A 20,569-nucleotide genomic window follows, 5' to 3' on the forward strand; every position below is an offset into this window, starting at 1 on the left:
AGTTTGCTTGTGCTAATCGCAATCAGAAGTGTTTTTATCATTATTGCCCCCCCCCCCCCCCTAAAATAATATTACTGCTACGAAATAATGTCGAAAAGAATAGTCGCCATAAACACTCATCTGCGCACCACGATAGGGACGCACACCTCGGCAGTCCAGCAACAAGCGATTCAGTGTTGTGTCGATTCGAGAGTCAGTAACATGTCTCTAGACCGCCATAGAAATCTTCGTCCAGCGATTTTCATACATCTATTGGGTGCCATAATCTATAGTTGTTGCTAATGAACGGCGGGGGAGCAAGAGTAAGCAGTGGCGAAGAACGATGTGGGTTCAGTTCCACGTTTCGAGCCAGCTCTGTGCTCGCGAGTCGGCCTGCGTCCCGCTGCCAGGCGTGTGACCACGGCCACCTACTGCCTTCCTTCCCCACCACAATGGCCAAGCATTATCCTATACTAATGCACCCGTAAAGAGGCATTAAAGATAGCATTATTATTGCAAATGATTTGGTCCAGCAGAAGCTCAAGCAATGCATTATAAAATGTACGAAACTAGCTTGCGAGCATTCAACAATTATTAATAACCAGCCGTCACTTTTTTTTTAAAGTCAAGTAAATTACACACATCAAACAGCACCAATGAAGGCCATTATTTGGGAAAGCAGCTCACGGATTACGAGTGACGACGAAATCAGTGGACAGGTGCTTAACCATAATCTTACCTTGTCCTTTCGGCGGGGCGGGTAGACGGTATCAGCTGTCCACGCCTCCTGCTGCACAGCCACCATTACCACGTCTGCCAGCTTTGTCCTGTCCAGTCTCCTCGTCTTAGGTCTGAAACACCCTTTCCAGTTCCATCGTGTCTATCAGTCTCGTGTTAGGTTTAAAACACTCGTTCCACGGGCATGTTCACAAAAGATAATATATACAACAAATCTCACTGACATTAGACCACACTCTCCACCCCGCCGGTTGGTGACTGTCCACTTCTCGAATGTTGCCAGGCTCTTGAGCCCACGATATCGTACAATGCAAACTATATTATTTTTTGCCTCTTTTTATGAGTGCTGATGCATTGATATACGACTGTTCAACCTTGTAAAACTTGCAGCCGAAGACAGCACTGCCAGGAGCTTCCTTGACTCGATTATACATATTTTATTCAGTCGACCCCTACGTCACCCTGAACTTGCCAATCACTTATTTATTAGCTGATACAAGACGCTCCTTTATATACAAACTAAGAGAGACACCTGTAAGATCAAATATACATATGTAAGTATATTCACACCTAAAATTCATTAAAAAAAATACCAAGAGTGAATTTTTTCAGCGTCTAAAACATCACGATTTTATTGAGTGCGTAGCAGAACACATACATGAGAGATGTTGCGACTGCAAGGACGGAGGTGTGATGGAGGCAAGAGTGGAGGAATGATATTCATAAAATTAAGACTCCAAACTCAATTATTTTATTTTCACATTGCTTCCTTTTGAATCACCTTAAAATAGTAGTACAAAGGCTTAGTCTATAAATTACGAACACTATACAGACCGAAAAGTTGTCTGGGCAGGAACTGGTCTGGCGGTACTTACACATTTACCTTAGGTCGTTATGGCAGGCGTGTTTTTCATGAGGTAGTGATCACACAGTACGTGGCATGACGCGACACACACGTTGATTTTGTCTTGAAATAACAATATTACATATCGTTTTACTTTACGTGTTACGTCACAACTGTCACAAATATTGCATTGTCAACATATTACTGAACTTTTTTTTTTTTATCTTATGATACAGGGATTGAAGATGATAAACAACGTCAGCTAAGTGCTGCTCCAAAAGAAGTGAAGGTAGTTTACTTGACCCCATCTGACCTGACCTGACGTTTTTTGTGACGTCACACACACACACACACCCACACCCACACACACACACGTGAGGTCCGGAATACTCTGGCAGTGATGAGCCGAGGGCAGCATCGCCCCTCCACAGGCTCCAAAAGCACTATCACAAAATATTTAATTTCAAAGCAATAGAATTATTCGTCGCCATAGGCATATGAAGAAAAGTATTTCCTGCATATCCACGCATTTACAATAGAGGGCGCCTAACTAGACAATATCTAAAGTACGTCTTCATAGTCTTATTTATGAAGACTGAAAAAAAAAGATTGTTTATTGGTGCACATTCACTCGTACCTTCATTGCTTAGCTATGTTACAAGTAAACACTCGTCACCATAAGTGAGTGACACACAACACACATGTCTGCTGTGTCTTTGTTGGTAAGACAATCTTGAACCCAATCCTCCTGTTGCGTAGTAGCGCTGTTCACGAGTGACCAGTTCTAGATTCAGGTCAGCAATTAGTGCCTCACCTCGTGTTTTGGATGTCACAATATTCCAATTCATGGCTGCGAATATTGCACCAACATCTGGTGCCATAGGAATTTGCACTCTACTAAATCAGGAGAGTAATGGAGCAGTTCCTGACCCGTTCTGGCCGATGGGTCGCAGGGAAGGAGTGGAGGCAGTGTTAGCCGCGGCAACCTAGAGGTGACGTTATGGAGCAGGTCACTAAACGTGCTTCTAATGAGGACTTCGTAAATTCAGGAAAATCTTGCGTTATCAAAGGACGTCTGAGGCACTGGGGATGGAATCCTTGAGGATGAGGAAAGGGGAAGCGCTGTGCACTCGACTCCAGTCCTTTTCATCTTTCCTTTGGAAAAGGGTGAAGATAAGAACTCGCAAACGTGTATCCAGACACTTTTGTGTGTCCTCTCGAAGTCGGAGAGGTTGTATAATGGACTACTTTATATAAACCTCCAACGCTCTTTAAAAAATGCGACACGTAGGGGAGAGGGAAAATTTGCATAGGTAAGCCCAACCACTCCTGTTATTTTCTTCGAAACTATTATGGGAGGTTTAGAAAATCGAGTCGTAGAAGCTAGTGTGGCCCTGGAGGTGTGACTGGCGGGCCGGAAGAGAGTTTTGCAGGTGAGCGGCCACATGACTCCTGCTCAGGGACGCCTCAAGTCCTTCACAAAACACTTTTAACCTCCTGGGACAGAACATGTGAAGGAGATTTGTCGTATATACATTGATGTGTGAAGTGTTACATGCAGTTTCATTTGTTACATAAAAAGATTGCATACATTATTTATAATTAAAAGAAGTCATTCAATATTAATAATACATTACACAGCTCCATTCACTTACTCATAATTGACAAGAACACGAGATTATCGATTAGTTGATTAGTTTCATACAACAACTAACCAGGAGATACGACCACTGTTCCCTTACAACCCCTGCACGGCGGCCCCCTGACAGCATGCCGGTGCCCGCATCACGCACCACCCGTCCGCTCGCCAAGCCCTGCCTGCCGGGGAGTGTCAATGCCTCGTATACACTTCAGAGTCAGTCACTGAGGGTCACTGAGGTCGTGCGTCGCGGCAAGGAAGAGTTAGTGACAAATTCATGTGATATTGCAAATATTAGCGTGCGAGATTTTAAAAGGTAGTTTTTGTTCTAATGTGCTTTCTTTAGTCCCGTTCAGTTTTCTTGAGAGGCCCGGTGGTTGATCCCAGCCCGTTAATGGCGAAAGCGAATTATAATTTAAGTGGCTGCCGTGATATAAATCACAAAGTTCATTCATATATCTTCGACTTGTGTATGTGCGTTAGTAGTTTCTGTTCCTTCCGTTTAAAGTTTTGATACCTCCTTTTTTGCCTTCATTTATACATCGCCTCATACCATATTCTCTTCAATGTCAGTTAATAAACACGAGTTTTACAAGACTTACTGTGTTTATGCTCAAGCATAAACGGCACAAACTTTTAAATATCACTTCTCTTAGCCTCGCCTCGGCGAATCTTTACGCTAAACAGCGATCACCAGATCAAAGACTAATCATAGAAGTTATGTTATTAGACTTTGCATCAGATGTGATAACACACCACCATGCATTTCACTATTCTCTGTGCCGTTACGGAGCAGCCATGACCGACCCAGCAACAAGGCTCGCTGCTCGTGAAATTGAAAACTAACGAAAGAGTTAATATTTGAGCTTAAAGAAGAGAGGAGTGAGTGTTGATGTCACGTGACCTTAATCCCGGGTGATTGCAGAGCAGCGGCGCGTTGGGTTCGTTCACACGCCGCTCCCGCAAACTCGTTAACTTGTGGCCGCCGGCAGAGGCTGTACGGGGGTGCCGACAATTTTTTTTCACTTCTAGGTGAAAAATGTGAGCACGAGCACCACTGGCGTTTTTCAGTTACGTTTAGAGAAAATGATGTAAGGTGAAAGCTGTTGGTAATGGTAGATTTTGCATATTGAAAGAATTCTTCATTCTCGAGGTAAATAGGATCGAACAATTAAAACTTCCCTAACATTCTTTTGATAGACAAGTGGCAGCATTGCCTTCCACGTCGAGGTCAATTCTCTTCCTCCAAGGAGAGCGGCGGCAGCGGAGAGAAACTCGTGGCAACACAACTTGAAATTATCATTTGTTAATAGTGAGTCCAGTTGACGCGGGGCCTCGACAAGTTAAGACATGATAGTTGGGTGGCAGGGCGAAGTGGGCGTCGAGGAGCCGCGATAATGAACGTCAGCAGGGGAGGAACGGAGCAGCGCGGGAAGACACAGCGTCAAGACACCTGGAAGGAGACACCGAGAGCAGCCGGACATGAGTCTGGACACGGAAAAAAACGGCCACAGCGCTAAAGCAAAACTAACCTTCCGGAATATACAGGAGCACCGGCAATTAAACTAATACAAATGTGATAGTAATGTAAAGAAAAACAACAACAAAAAAATATATATAACAGGTATAAACGAATGCGAGACACAAGAACACAAACACAAATATACAAAAAAAGCGGTGCGGCAGAGGAACACAAACGGTGATACAGAAACACTGATAAACTAAAACACAGATCTAGTGGTATATGAAAACAACACCGAGACGTCAAGAAGATCACAAACGACGAGAAAGAATCACGAACACTGAAACAATCACACAGATCAAAAAAACATCCCGTACTTCAGAAAACATTGAGATTATCAGAATAGGGGACACTGGATCTATACAACTATGTAAAGAAGACAGGACTATGCAATGGTAACACAACCGTGGTAACACACGACATATTCTTAAGTATTTCAACACACAAGAAAGTGAAGTGGCGGAGCAGACTAAAGCATGGGAAGGGGAGAGGAGGGGCAGGTTGGGGACAGGGATCAGGAAGGGATGAGCGCTTAGAGGAGCAGGAAGAGAAAAAAAGAAAAGAGAAAACAGAGGAAGGGAAATAGAACCAGCTACTTAAAGGACGGAGGGACGGTGTCGTGGTGGCAAGGAAGGGAGCGGGAGGAGAGGATGTATTGGGCTGTTTACAGGAGGAAGAGGAGGAGGAGGAGGGCGTGCAGATGGGAGCGAGGTATTATCTGCACCATTAACTCGAACTTCTCAACCTGAATGACTTGCTACATGCGGAACGAGGCAACAGCGAGAGGGAACCCGCTTCTTGGTGCTGCCGCTCTCACGACACTTTTGTCCCCAGAAAGAATAAGGCAGCTTTATAACTAACAGCGGGACTAAACTCACTAGCACCTGTGTAGCTGAATAAACGACGCCTTTGTATGTAAACTCAACCAGTATCTGTATAGGTCTAATAAGCGACAGCTCAGTATCTGAACTCACTAGCACCTGTGTAGCTCTAATAAAGAACATCTGTGTATTTAAATTCAGGAGCACTTTCGTAACTGTAATAACCAACACCTCTGCATATGAACTCACAAGCACCTATGTGGTCGCAATAAACCACACCTCTGCCTCTAAACTCGAAGGTTCATTTCTTTGTTTACCAGACACGACGTAACTTAGGTCTTAGGGTTGTCAAGCCCTTCGTAACCTGTGTAGTCGGCGGCTGAAGTAGGAAAGGAGAAAGTATGATCTCTAAAAGGAGGAGACAGGTTGCTAAAAATATCGAAGTGAGCTCTTGTTCCCTATATGGGGCTTTTCAAACCCACGCTGTCTTTGTCTTTCTCCTTTTCCTCCGGCTCTTGAGGGCTTGTGTAGTGTATGCTGGCGAAAAGTGGTCGAAGATGCTTTTATATCCATTTATTCCTTCCTTCCTCAGGCGATCCCCTTTGTGTGGTTTGCTTGGCGTGTCTCAGTGGTTCTGCAGGTAGTCGAGCGCTGCCCCGAGTGCCCAGCCAACTCGAAAACCTTGGATCTTATCGCAGACCTGCAAAAAACAGATATTAATAAATCCGGGTGGCTCAGGATTTACTGGTCTCCTCTCAGACCGAGAATTAATCGGAAAAATATGCGGCAAATAACCCCGAAGAAGATTTTTAATGCCGCCATCACGTCAACGAGCTGGAAAATTTTGGAGAGAGAGAGAGAGAGAGAGAGAGAGAGAGAGAGAGAGAGAGAGAGAGAGAGAGAGAGAGAGAGAGAGAGAGAGAGAGAGAGAGAGAGAGAGAGAGAGAGAGAGAGAGAGAGAGAGAGAGAGAGAGAGAGAGAGAGAGAGAGAGAGAGAGAGAGAGAGAGAGATACAGACAAGCAGACGGACATACAAAGAATGATAATAATCTAAAACACAGATTGTAAGTGCAAACAAACAGAGAGGAAGGAAGGAATGTCTACCTTCTTCTCTCCCTCCCCCTAATCCTCCTCTCCCTCTCTTCCTCCCTCCCTCCCTTCCCACGCCCCTCCCTGGAGAGCGTCATTCCAGAGGTTAATGGAGAGTTTGAAATGAGAGAGGACGATCAAAGTCATCTGAAGGAAGGAGAGAGGGAGGGAGGGAAGAGAAGGAGAGACGAAGGGAGGAAGAAGGAAGAGACGTTAATGAGAATAAGGAATGAGGAGAAAAAAGAAAGAGGGATGAGGCTGATGATGATGGTGATATTAAAGATGATGAAGATGAAGAGAAACAGAAGGAGAGGAAAAGAAGGCAGAGGAGAAGGAGAAAGAGGAGAAGAATAAGGAGAACAGGAGAGGAGGATAAAAAAGAGGTGGAGGAGGAGGCGGAGGAATAAGAGAAGGAATGAAAAGAAAAGGAGGGTAAAGAAGAGAGGTTTTTGGAATAGAGGAAAAGACATTACGAAAAGATGTTTGGTAAAATTACAAAACGGTGCCGGAGAGGAAAGGAAGGAATAAAGGAAAATATGAGAATGGAGGAGCGAGTGAGGAGGAGGAGGACATAAAAGGGCGATGGAGCGGTGACGAAGGAGAGGGAGGAAAGGGCAATGGAGGAGAAAGGAGCAGGAGAATGGGAAGGAGGAGAAAGAAGTGGACACGAAGGGGGAGTTGGAAGGAAAGAGAAAGACAAAGAGGAGGAAGGGGGTAGAAGGCAAGACAAAGGAAGAAATAAATGAAAATGATAAAAGATCAGTAGAAGAAAGACAAATAGGGAGGATAAGTTAAATTAACGAGGAATAGAGAGAGGGGGATGGGAAAGAGCAGGGACAAGATGAAGTGGAAGAGGAAGAGGAGGAGGAGGAGGAAGAGGAGGAGGACAGGAAGGTTTAGGTGCTAATGACGAAGAGTGATCAAGTTATCAGCTGAGATAAACTTCATCGTTGAAAAATTCTTCATCCAGATGGGAGATAGAGTGAGAGGGAAAGATGAGGATGAAGTGGAGAGTAGGAGGCTCAAAATGGAAAGGAGAAGAGATATAGCAGAAACAAGAGGAGGAGGAGGAGGAGGAGGAGGAGGAGGAGGAGGGGAGCGTACCAGAAGTAGGATGAGAGAGATTGAGGGAGAGAGGGCGAGAGAGGGGAAGGGTACGTCTTCACTCTTGTATCTCTCGGCACAGCACTGGGTATGGCCTCACAAATCCCTTTCACAGTCTCTCTTCTTAATCCTGGGAATGGAACGCAAGTGATGAAGAGCCGGCGAGGGGAGGCTAAGTGTTGGAGGAGGCGAGCAGCGCGGAGCAGGAGGGCGAGAAGGACGAGGAGCAGCAGATTTAGCTACGGCTCACTCCCTTAGAGTTATGTTTACACGAGGCTGATGGAAATGTAACAGACGTCTACAAAAAACTTCATCTAATTTTACTTTTTAGAAGACCATTATGGACATGTTTGTTTTACGGAAAATATATTCTTTTCTTTGTGGGGATCACCATTTTCCATCTCTTCCTGTCCCATGCATCTTCCTCTATCACGCAACCGCCTGCATGTCCCCCTCACCACCTTCATAAAATTCATCTCTGGCCTTCCTCTTTTTCTCCTGCTTGGCACTTCTATCTCCAGCATCCTTCATCCGGTATACCCAGCATATCTCCTCCGTACGTGTCCAAACCATCTCAATCTCAACTCCTTCACTTTGTCTCCGAACCCTGGCTGTCACGTTAATATAGTAATTCATAATCCTGTCACTTCCTACGAAAATCTTAGCACCTCCAACTCCGCCTGCCGTCTTCTCGTCAGCGTTACCGACTCCAGATCATACAACACAGCTGGTCTTACTTCCATCTTATAAACCTTCTATTTCATTCTTGCTGGTGCCTTTCTGCGGCAAATCACTCCTGAGACTCTTCTCCGCCCAGTCCACACTGCCTGCACTCTCATCTGCACTCCCCGTTCCCTTAAGCAGTTAACACTAAGTATATAAACTCATTAGACTCCGCCCCACCTCTACTCACTGCATCCTCACCGTTTCTGTCATCCCTCTCATTCCCACACATGGATTCCGTATTGCTCCTTCTGACTTTCATTCCTTTTCTCTCCAGTGCACCTCCACCTCCAGGTTCTCCTCAACGTGCTCTGAGTTTGCACTGCAGATCACAGTGTCACTCGCGAACATCGTAGTCCACTGAGACTCCTGCCTGATCTCGTCCGTCAAACTGTCCACCCCATTGAAAACAAGAAGGGGTCCTGAGTTGATCCTTGATGCAATCACACCTCCGCCTTCAGCCCATCCGTTACTTCTCCCTCCCATCTCACCAAAGTCACACTGCCTTCACACATATCCTACGCCACTCGTAGATACTTCTCTGCCACACCAGTGTTCACTAAGCGTCACCTCTCCTCTTAACTTTGCCTCCAACAACCTTTCCCATAACTTCATGGCGTGACTGATCACCAGTATACTTCCGTTATTACAGTACTGAACATTACCCTTATTGTTGAACATCAATATCAGTGTAATTCTCCACTCCTTGAGTGTGCCCTCATTTTCCAATATTATGTTAACTAATCTATCAAAACTTTCACTGCTCTCTATCTAAAACATATCCACGCCTCCACAGCAGGGTCATCTGGACCAACCACCTTCATATTCATGATCTTCATTGCTGCCTTTACTTCATACTCAATATTAGAACTAATTTTCTCGGATTCACTATCCCCAAATCATCCAACCTTCTCTATATTCTGTGCCGCTGACACGTGACCACTGTAAACTGTACCTGGAGGTAGATTTTGTGCATAACTATTTAAACTATATTACGCCAAGACTGGTCCATTGGAGGCCGTTAAGTCTTTTTCACAAATGTGGATTCTATTTGTGAATGAAAGTTTAAATCTCTCTCTCTCTCTCTCTCTCTCTCTCTCTCTCTCTCTCTCTCTCTCTCTCTCTCTCTCTCTCTCTCTCTCTCTCCATTCGTCAGCCTCTTATAGTACTCCTCCCAGCTCCTCAACACACTCTCGTCAGCACTTCTCCATCTCTCCTTCGTCACCCACACCTTCAGGGTTGCCTAGGTCAAGGTTTTCTCACCTGATATTTGAGTTTCTGAAAAGGTTTCTTGGAAAATATTAGGAACCACGGACTACTTGATCCTTACTTGGCACAAGTATCTATATTATTTTATATTTTATGATCCACAGTATAATTTATTCAAAGTTGCTTTCATGTTGACCTGTTTCATGATTTTTTGTGGCTTGGAAGTCCGCAGGTAGTTTCACTAATGGTTTGTTAATCTTGCTAATCTGTCGCACATCCTTCCCTGGTCGGTCCTTCTATTTAGCCAATCGGAACATTTTTTTTTCTCTTCGTTAATGATCTACCTCTCATACAGTTCGCCACATGCTTTTTCCGTAGCCTGCGCCATCCCTTTGCCTTGCATAGCATCTCGTTGTGCTGCTGTTTACTCCATTTCTCTGACTCTCATACCTCTTCGCTCATTCCTCCCTATGTTTTCTTTGGCTGCCTCATTACACCATATCTTTCCTTGTCTTCCTTCTTCTGTTCACACACATCATGCAGATACCTCCCTAGGTGTCTCATCGTTTGCAGTAGTTACCCAGCCACCCAACAACTATTTACCACTCAGCGCCTGTCCTACTTAGCTTCTCCCTGAACTCCACACAACAATCCTTTCTCTAATATCACCATTTGATCACTGACTCTGCCAAAGGTAAAATCTGAACATTGAAAATATTGTTATTGTCAGTGTCCCGCGTACGCCTATGTCATATCCTTTACAAGAACGGGAAACCATAACCCTAGTCATGAAGTTTCAAATAATGAATGCTTGCCAAAACCCAAGACGTGAGAGACAAAGGCCTGCGTTTACATCCTTGCATGGAAAGAGCTGGACTGCCAGTTGCCAAGTCAGCATCCGTTTACAGGAAGAAGTTACCCAGTAGAAATGGTGGTAGAGAAAAGTTGTTGGATGGCTGGGTAACTATTTCTTTAGTCCTCCTTTATGGAATGTTTTTCGTATAGTTTACATTACCGTTTACATACACAGCTTTTGTCAATGAATGTCAATTAGAGAGGAAAATGAAGGTATTGATGGAAATGTTATTCGAGTGAAATTATGTTTTTTTTCGGAGATAGCAGAAAACGTTCGAGTGAGGAAAGGATAAGAAGTAGGGGAAGGAACTTATTACAAAAAAGGAGAAAGTTAGGAAAATGAGAAAATGTAGCTGTTGGTAACTGATGAGGGGAAGAAATGCATGCAGGAAAGTGTTTTGAGCAAGCAATGAGATTTAAACGAAGAATAATGTGAATGTGATAAGAAGGCAAGGCAGGAAAGAATGTAGTTGAAAAGACGCGATGCATGTGATAAACGGACCATGAAAGTGCTGAGGGAAAACCGAAAGTGGGGGTTTGGTTAAAAAGACGAGAAAGGAGGAGGAGGAGGAGGAACATGAGAGAATAACGGGTGTAGTTTACCAGAAACGAAAAAAAAAACAGGAACCTTGGAGAGGACAACAGAAAGATACATCAAAGAAGAAATGGAGTTTGAGAAAGAAATCATACAAGACGACGTACGTGGTGCGGGGAGAGAAGGCAAAAAAAATAGGGCGGTGATGTTGCGGGGTGGGGGCAAACAAGGGTAACATAATTGATGGAAGGAATGTGTTTCAGGAAGGACATCTTAGGAAAACAACAACAGACATGAACAAGAAATAAAAGCCCATACAGAAAATAATGTATTCGAAAAAACGAGAAAGTGTAGAGCAGCATAACCTCGGCCTGTTGAAAGTGATCTGCTCTCATAGGCTTTGGTGAAGTATAGTGTTCTTGATATGTAAAGAATATTTGTATAGGAAAATATTGCCAGGAGATGATGGCTATATATGAACTTGATAAAGCCAGTTTTTCACGGATTTAAGTAATTTAGGAGATTAAATACCAAGGAGTAAGATTATGGATAGACTAGGAACATGTAACAACACAGACCCCCACCAACGAGGTAGAGAGAGAGAGAGAGAGAGAGAGAGAGAGAGAGAGAGAGAGAGAGAGAGAGAGAGAGAGAGAGAGAGAGAGAGAGAGAGAGAGAGAGAGAGAGAGAGAGAGAGAGAGAGAGAGAGAGAGAGAGAGAGAGAGAGAGAGAGAGAGAGAGAGAGAGAGAGAGAGAGAGAGAGAGAGAGAGAGAGAGAGAGAGAGAGAGAGAGAGAGAGAGAGAGAGAGAGAGAGAGAGAGAGAGAGAGAGAGAGAGAGAGAGAGAGAGAGAGAGAGAGAGAGAGAGAGAGAGAGAGAGAGAGAGAGAGAGAGAGAGAGAGAGAGAGAGAGAGAGATGCTGATCGAGATTATTTATCGTGAAACCATTGGTGGAGAGAGAGGAAGACTGTTAGTGTGTTGGCTGTCAGTCACTAGTGCACCGTCGCTGTTTTTGTAGTCCAATACCACTTTTTTTGATCGCCTCTGTTGTTTTTTATGTACTGAAAGAGAGATTTCGGATTATTTTTTTTTGTTGGCAATAATTTCTTCTTCAATATCTTTCTACTAGTGACCTACTCTCTTTTTTACGTCCATTATAATCATTATAAAAAGTCTAATTTTTTTCTTTTTTTTTTTTGTAAAATTTCTTTAATCTCTAAAATTCTTTTTTTTTTTTTTAAATGTAATTTTTCGCTATTAAACCACGGTGGGCTTTATTTAAAATGTGTGAGAGAGAGAGAGAGAGAGAGAGAGAGAGAGTGTGTGTGTGTGTGTGATTGTAAATACGAGATGCTGGATTCTTTAAACTATTATTTTCATGACAGAGGGAGAGTACGGATTCATAAAATGAGAGGAAGGAGTAAGAGAAAATGGGAAGAGAACTGGAGAAAGATGAGAGGGGAGGAAAGAGAGACGAGATGAAGAATGTGGAGAAGATAGGAAATAGTGTAAAAACATTTTTCCCTTTCTTGTCATTGGCTTGAAGAGCTTAACAATGCAGGGAAGCCGTGAGTGACACGGACTCGGGTGCTGTATCTAAGCTTTCTTTTCTTACGGTTCAGAGATTTCGTGGTTGGCCTATGAGTTTTAATCGTAAAGGAAAAGATGAACGGAAAATACTGTGGTTTTAGGAGTTGTTTTTATAGTGAGAGCATGATAAGATTACAGAGGGTAAAAAATAAGGGCTGGTAGTTCTTTGCGTGTTAGCACTGAGTGTATGCAAGCCGTAGATAGTCGTGGCGTGGGATCATTGCTGTTTCATGCGGTTTAATTGTGTGACAAACTCGTTTTGAAAGGTTTATGGGATGAAGAGGCGAGATTGTTCGTTGTTCTATGTGTTTAAGCAGTAAAGGGGCAAGTTTAAGAGGGTTTTGGGAAGGAAGTGGATATTATTTTTTGAGTTGTGACAGGAACCACGTTTTGGAGGGTTGTGGGATGGGCTGTGCCTCTCACACGTTGCTTTAAATAACGGGGAGCATACGCCAGGAGGCGCGTCGTTTCACTCATCCGTCGACTCCAACCCAGACGATCAACCCGGGGCAAGCCTCCACGCAGCTGCCCTTCTCATTCTAGCCTCCACCAAGGATCGATCTACTTGCCCCAGCCATAAGTTACGTGGGCGTCCCCTTGGTTTCCTCCACTCAGGGTTGTCTCGCACAGTAACAACCTTATGAGCAGGATCGACGTCCGGGAGGCGTGCCACGTGCCCATATACCCGGAGTTGGCATTCACGGACGGAAGTGGTAACAGCCTTCGATTCAATTTCACGGAGTAGTGGCTGGTGAGACACAAAGTCATTCCAGGTCATTCCAGGTTGCCGCCATTTCTTAATAAGTGGAAAATACTTTGAGATGGTTATGGAGTAGAAATGTTACTCTACGAGGTCTCTTCAGTGGAGTCTCCGAAACTTTTCGTCACTGAGTTATGCGTCTTCACAGAGAGATGCGATCGAGTGTTTTCGGTACTGACGGAAACAAAGTCTAAGAAAAGTATGCTGTTCCTCCTTGTGAAGAGACAACTTGGAGATTGTTATGGAAAAGAATCTTAAACTGTTTTATAACTTCCAGTATTGGCGCGAGTAAACTTAGAAGAAGGTGTAGCGGGGAACTTCTGGCAAGCTACGGGTTGCCTCGGCTGTCATCTCCGTCTCTGTGGTCCTTGAGCAAGAAACCATCACCCGAGACACAGGGCATGTGTAGCGTCCGGGTTATCACAGTTTACCTTCCCCAGGTTTCCTCTGGTATCTCTTTATCGTCCATCACGAGCAGCTGGTTGGGGTGTGCGCGGACTGCCCTGGCCGGGATCGATCTAGAATATGCTAACTACAAAACCCCAGGTTATGTTCAACGAACGTATTGTTCTCTTTGTTGCCCTGGGTAAGGGGACTGAGCCTGAAAGTGTACCATGCACAAGTTTTGAAATCTGTAAACGCGAAGAGGCTTTTTCCATATCTTTCGACCCAGGATACTTGGAAATAGCAAATAATTTTTCACTCTACACTATCCTAACCTGACTCTACCCTTTTGAACCGGACTATAGTGCCGAGTCCTCATAAAAATAGAAACGTTAGTACTTTTGGCCCACGAATCCGCTAGAAGGTAAGTATAATCACAATCAGTGAGGCTGGTGCAAGAATTGGGTGGCCAAGGTGGGAGAGGCAAGGGAAGGGTGAGCGACTTGAGAAAAAGGAAGGAAAAAGAAGGAAAGAGGTGGGGAGGGGGGGGAGAGTGAGTAGTGGAGTTCGTTCTTGGATGGAAAGAACAAGGGAGCAGTAAAGGAAAAGGGGGCGGTAAGGAGCATGATGTCAGAGTTATAGTGAAGTGGGGTGGGTGGATACGATGAACAAAGGACACGAGTATTATGCGTGTCGGGGAAAGCAAAAATAAAATGATGGGAAGGGAGACGAAATAACGGAGGAAGAGTAAGTGAGGGATGGAGGAAGAGGCTAAAGGTGTCAGTGATGAAAATAGAAGAAAAAAAAATGGAAAACGAGAACATTAAATAGAGAAGAGGATTTAAGGAGCATGAAGGAAAACGGAGCGAAATGCAAATGAAAATGAACGAAGATAAAAGCCGAAAGAAGGAACAAGAAATCTGAGAAAATGGAATGACCAGACATGAATGCTAAGGAGAAGGAAAAAGAAGAAATGGAGAAAATTGAGAAACGAACCACATCTGAAGTAGAAGATAATAGAAGTCAACAAGGAAACAGATGGAAAGAAGAGGGAAATATAGCAGGCAGGAGCGAAGGAGGAGAAATGAAAAGAGGAAGAAATTAATAATGGAACAAAACGAAGGGCGTTGAAAGCATGAAGAATAGACGAGGGAAGTAGAAGTGTGAGAGCAAGGACCTCTTCTTCCCAGCGTGACAAGGGAGACAGCCCATCACACTTCCGCCCTGCCACGCTACTCTGTGAGGCGGTCAGCGAACAGGAAAAACCTTCGCCCGAGAAAGTTTCCTTGGACTGACGAAAGAGAGAACATTTGGGGGAAGTTTCGAGAATATGGGAGAAAAAAAAAATTGCTAGGAGAAAAGAAGTATGGAACGAGGAGAAGCAGAAGAAAGAGGCGAAGGGGGAGGAGGAGGAGGTAGTGGAGGGGAAGTTATGAAAAGAGGGAAAGAGCGGGAAGAAAGTTAGGCAGAGAAAGTAGGTGATGAGAGGCGGAGTTTGCGGGAAAGATAAAAAGCAACGCAAATGAAGACAAAAAGAGATGAGGGAGCGCAAGAAGTTTGTTACGGTGAAAAAAAAAAAAAAGAACATTGGAAAACGATAAAAAGCAGGAGGGTGAACGTAACAGATGGGGTGTGAAATATAGAAGTTGAGATGGAGGAGGAGGAGGAGGAGGGGATGAACGGGAGAGAGTGAGGGAAACAGGGAAGGAAAGAATACATAATGAGAAGGAAAGGAAAGGGAAGGAAAGAGAAGAGCATAAAATAATTCAGAAAGCAAAAAAGATCAGGATAAAGCGGAAAGGAATGATGAAGAGGAAAAAAGAGATGGCAGATAAAAATGAAAAGTAGAAATGACAGGAATATGGGATTGGAGACGAAAGGAGGAAAAAGGAGAGAGGTAAAAATCGAAGAAACTAAAAATGGTGGTGTGAGAGGAGGAGGAAGAAATCTGAAAAGGAAAGGAGGTGACATGAATGTTAGATGGAAGAAAGGAAGAGGGAAGGAAAGAAAGAGGTCAAGGAACGCACGATGAGAAGATAAAAAAAATATATAAGGATGAAGAGGGAAAGAAGAGAGAAATGAGACAGGCGGAAGGAACGGAAGAGAGAGAGACAAGAGGAAGGCGGAAAAGAAGAGGTAGTAAAAAGAGGAGAGGAAGGAAGAAGCGAAACAAAATCGATGGAAAAAAAGAAAACAAGACAAGAAAACATAAGAGAGGAAGGGAAAATTCGCCGAAAAGAAGGTAAAGAAGACGAAGCAAGAGACTGGAATTAAAACTGAGGGAAAACTTGTTTCGTTGACAAAAAAAAACAACCTCGCTTCAACATGTACGTGGTTAGTGAAAATTAATGAGAGGTATACGATGAGGGGATGGGAGAAGCAAGGAGGAAAAGAAAGGAGGGTAGGTATGAAGACATGTAAATAGATGGACAATCAGGAAGGAAGGAAGAGAGGAAGGAAATGACGGATGGTAGGTATAAGGGCATGTAAATAAGTAGGCAAAAAGGAAAGGAAGGAAGGAAGAACGGAAGGAAGGGGGGATAGAAGGACGAGTGAAGTAATGAAAAAAGTGCAGGGAGGAGGAATGAGGAGCAGAAAGAATGAAAGAAAGAAGAAAAAAACGGAATGAAAGAAGGATGGCATATAATTAGGTAGGCAAACAGGAAAGGAAGGAAGGAAGGGGGGATAGAAGGACGAGTGAAGTAATGAAAAAAAAATGCAGGGAGGAGGAATGAGGAGCAGAAAGAATGAAAGAAAGAAAAATGATAGGAATAAAAGAAGGATAGAAAATAAAGAAAATAGTTAGGAAGAAACGAATGAGGAAAGCGAAGTAAAGTAAGGAGAAAAGAGACCACGCAAAAATAAAATAAAAATAACAAAGGAAAAATAAAGGCAGGATGTAAGAAATGAGGAAAATAAAGTAAAATACGGAGAACAAAGAGCATGCAAAGAGAGAAATACCCCACCAAGAGAGCTGTTTGTCGGAAGGGTGGGAACAATGTTATTAGACTGCTGAAGAACGAAGGGAAGAACGAATAAATGAAGGAAGGAAGGAAGGAAGGATGGGAGGGAAGGAAGAGCTCAGCGTAGGAAAGCAGCAGCAATGGCTCAGTGGAACCTCAACTTAAGTGTCTGAGAGGTGGTGGCAACAGGACAAGTGAAGAGGGAGAGAAGGTCGTGAGACTCGTCGTAAAAGAAAGAGGAAGTTAAGAGGGAAGGACAAGCAAAGAATAGAAAGGAAAGAGGAACTGAGAGTAAGAATGAGGGAGACGGAGAGGTCAAAGAGGAAAGAAGATGGGAGTAAGAGAGAAGGAGGAGGAAGAAGTAAAGTAAGGAGGAGGAGTGGAGAGTAAGAGGGGAATAGAAATAGAAAGAAAATGAAGGAAGTGGAGAGGGCAAAGAGGAAGGAGGAGAGAGTAGGAGAGAAGGTTGATGAAGTAAAGACAGTAAGAAGGAAAGAGAAACAGTAAGAATGAAGGAGACAGATGATAAGAAGGCAGAGAGATGACAGGGTAAGAGAGAGAAGGAGGAATAGGTAAAGAGGGAAGAAGTATAGAGTAGAAAGGAAAAAGGAACAGGAAGTAAAAATATTGGATGAATAAGAGATTTACATAGATTTACATAGAAAATCAGACCACACAGACCCCATGGTCCAGACTTGGTGGTCTGTCCTTAAACCTAAGTGATTTTACATTAATCAGAAGACTCCAAAAACGTGCATTTTCTACTTGTGATATTAGTTGAAAGAAGGGAAGTGAGCTTATTTTTTTTTTTGAGTCTGAATTTACTTGTCTACATCTGGTTTTACGCCATTGAAACATTCGATCAGTTTTCCCTCAGGCGACGTTTCTCAAGAGAGAGAACATGTTAAGGGCCTTTCTTCGTGGATTTGTTGTTTGTTGCGGAAGATCATTTTTTCGTGTTGCGTGACGCTGAACACCTTCTAATTTAGCAATATCCTTTGCATGGTGGGGAGACCAAATGCGGATGCGTAGAAAAAAAAACAGGAGTAGGGGTAAGAAGAAAGCAAGAATCAGAGCAGAAATAGGCAGGCAGGAGTGACTCACCAGGACCTCAGTGTCGTCGGAGAGGTGGAGTCCTTGGGTGAGCAGCGCCGCCACGTATTGGAAGTCGAGGCACGCCAACGGGTCGGGTAGGAGGCGGGGCTCTCTGGCGCACACTGCAAGGGAAGAGGAGAGGTGGCGAGGCGGGGTGACGATCGAGGGGTGGGCCAGAGGGAAGGGAGAGGGAAGGGGCAGCGAGGGGATGGTAATATGAGGATATGTAGGTACGTGTTTCGAGTAGCAGAAGGAAGAAGGAAAGGTTAGGGTACGTGAGTGGAAGAGAAATGGCAGAAGGCGAGGAAATGTGCGGGGAAGAGTGTGAGGAGAGGGAAAAAGGGAGGCAGAGAGGAGAGTATTGTGTTCGTTGGGGGAATGGGAGACGGAAAGGTAAGGGAACAAGTGGGAAGGAGAGGGATGAGGGGAGGCTAAAATGAGGGTATTGTATATGTTGGGGGAGTGGGTGGAGGAAAGGCAAGGGTAGGTGAGGAAAGAGGAGCAAGGTGAAGGGTAGAGGAGGGGATGCGAGGACTAAAAATACAATGGTACTGAAATGTAAGGGAAGGGTGAGTGGAGGAGGCCGGACGAGAAAGTGGCGGCAGCGTATGTGAACGGAATGAGGAAAGGAGAGTTAAGGAGGTGTATGATATGATAGTCATACAATTAGGAGTAGGATATTTATATCAAAATAATGAAAGCGAAAGAAACAAAAAGGATATACACATGGAAATGAAATTAATGATGATGATTTATGATGTAAAACCGTTGGGGGGGGGGGGGGGAAGGAGAGAATGGTAAAATGGTAAAAATTAAGAAATTAAACAAAAGACAAAACAAAAGAAAAATGATAATCGATGCAGGAAAAAAAAAATTAAGTCAAAATGTAAAATTGTAGTTCATGTTGAATTGCAAAGAACAAGAAATAGAGGAATAGTGTAAGAAAAAGATATGAAGTTTTAAAAATATAGGAAAAACTAGAATAATAAAGCAAATGAGAAAGAAGAAGGCATCAAAATGTGGATAAAAGTGAAAAAAAGCAATAATTATATAAGTAAAAGCAAGAGGTAAGCCACAAAGGGAAAACAAATCTAGACTAATTAAATAATAGACCGGAACGGACAGGAGGAAGAAAAGGGTCAGGAGAGGATGATACAAGCGATGACAAACGTATTGATGATAGTGGTAACAAAACTAATAATAATAGTAATGATAATGATAATGATAATGATAATGATAATAATAACAATAATAATAATAATAATAATAATAATAATAATAATAATAATAATAATAATAATAATAATAATAATAATAATAATAATAATAATAATAATAATAATAATAATAATAATTATTAATAATAAAAATAATAATAATAATAACATAATAATTATAATAATAATAATAATAATAATAATAATACTAATAATAATAATAATAATAATAATAATAATAATAATAATAATAATATTAATAACAATAATGATTATAATACGATTATAACATTAAGAATAATAAAAAAAACATATAATAATAATATAATAATTATAACAATGGTATTAAAGATAATAATGATAAGAGAGAGAGAGAGAGAGAGAGAGAGAGAGACGCAGGTGAGGACAGAAGTGAGAGAGGGAGGCAACTGGACGGAAGGTCAGAGGTAAGGGAAAGGGATGGAAGGGAGGAAATGGCGGACAGGAGGGAGGGGGAGGTAGAGGAGAATATAAAAGGGGGGTAGGCAGGGAGGCAGGGAGGGAAGGGGTCCCGGGATACATGAGTCACCGCTTATAAGGCCACATCAAAAGGAAAGGTCAACGATGAGGTTATGTAGGAAAAAAGGTCACGGAAGGTCAGCGGAAATCAGAGCCATGATACTAAAGAGAGGGATCATACCAGGACCGTGAAAAGTTACCGACACTGATCAAGAAAGTGACTTAGACTGTGAGAGGTGTGAGTAAACGGCCACAAGCTCTTTAGATGAAGGCAGGACTTCTTCACACCGAGGAAGTTAAGGCAAGAAGTTCAAGGGAAGGGACGGAAGCAGTGGCGGGTTGGCTACGCTATTGTCAGCCAACGATGAGTTTCCACAGTCGGTGATTTCCTTGTCCTTTACGACTGAGTAAAAAAAAAATGATAACCACTTTTGGATACCCGTATAAGGAAAAAAGAGGGACTGGAGGTGTAGAGAGGCAATGACTCAGGACTACGGACACATAGCATAGGGAAAGGGAGGGAGGGAACCATCTTTAGGCTTATGGAAACAGTGATAGCAAAGGGAAGGCCTGAAGTGTCTAGATATTTTTGGATTCCTGGTTATCAAAAGGAGGCGATAAAACTGACTTGGGACCTTTGCACTTATGAAGAGCAAATAAAGCAAGAATGGATGTGTTTTGTACCAGCTAGATGCATGGATAGAAAGGACGTTTTGATCTCCTCGGCCATTCTTCGCGGTGGCAGTATTTGGAGTCTGGTTATGCAACATGCAACGGCGGCACAGACATAGGTCAAAGGTGGCGCGGCGGAGGTGGCGGTGGCGGAGGGCAAGGCGGTGGTGGTGTTAGGACTGGAAGGTATTTTTAGTTATAGAAGGTGAAGTACTAAAAGAGGGAAGGCAGGTAGACAGGAGGAAAGGGAAGAAGAAAAGGGAAAAAAGGTAATCGATCAATTTGTTTTGAGCGAGTACGGAGGTGTAGCAGGAATTTTATTTTTTCAAGTTA

The 20,569-nt window shown here is 43.3% G+C and overlaps 1 protein-coding gene across 2 annotated transcripts in view; it reads right to left on the reverse strand.

Annotated features, from left to right (window-relative positions):
- Positions 1–1,452: 1,452 nt before the first annotated feature.
- The window catches only part of LOC127003977 (uncharacterized), a 71,554-nt gene continuing 52,437 nt past the window's right edge, over positions 1,453–20,569 (reverse strand). For both annotated transcript variants that reach the window (XM_050871057.1, XM_050871058.1), the window contains exons 9-10: positions 17,859–17,971; positions 1,453–6,243 (exon numbers count right to left, since the gene is read on the reverse strand). In XM_050871057.1, coding sequence (XP_050727014.1) covers positions 6,169–6,243; positions 17,859–17,971 — 188 coding nt within the window. In that variant the 3' untranslated portion in view covers positions 1,453–6,168. The remainder of the gene's footprint in view (positions 6,244–17,858; positions 17,972–20,569) is intronic.

Source organism: Eriocheir sinensis, chromosome 27 (genome assembly GCF_024679095.1).
Source record: "Eriocheir sinensis breed Jianghai 21 chromosome 27, ASM2467909v1, whole genome shotgun sequence".
Classification (NCBI taxonomy): domain Eukaryota; kingdom Metazoa; phylum Arthropoda; class Malacostraca; order Decapoda; family Varunidae; genus Eriocheir; species Eriocheir sinensis.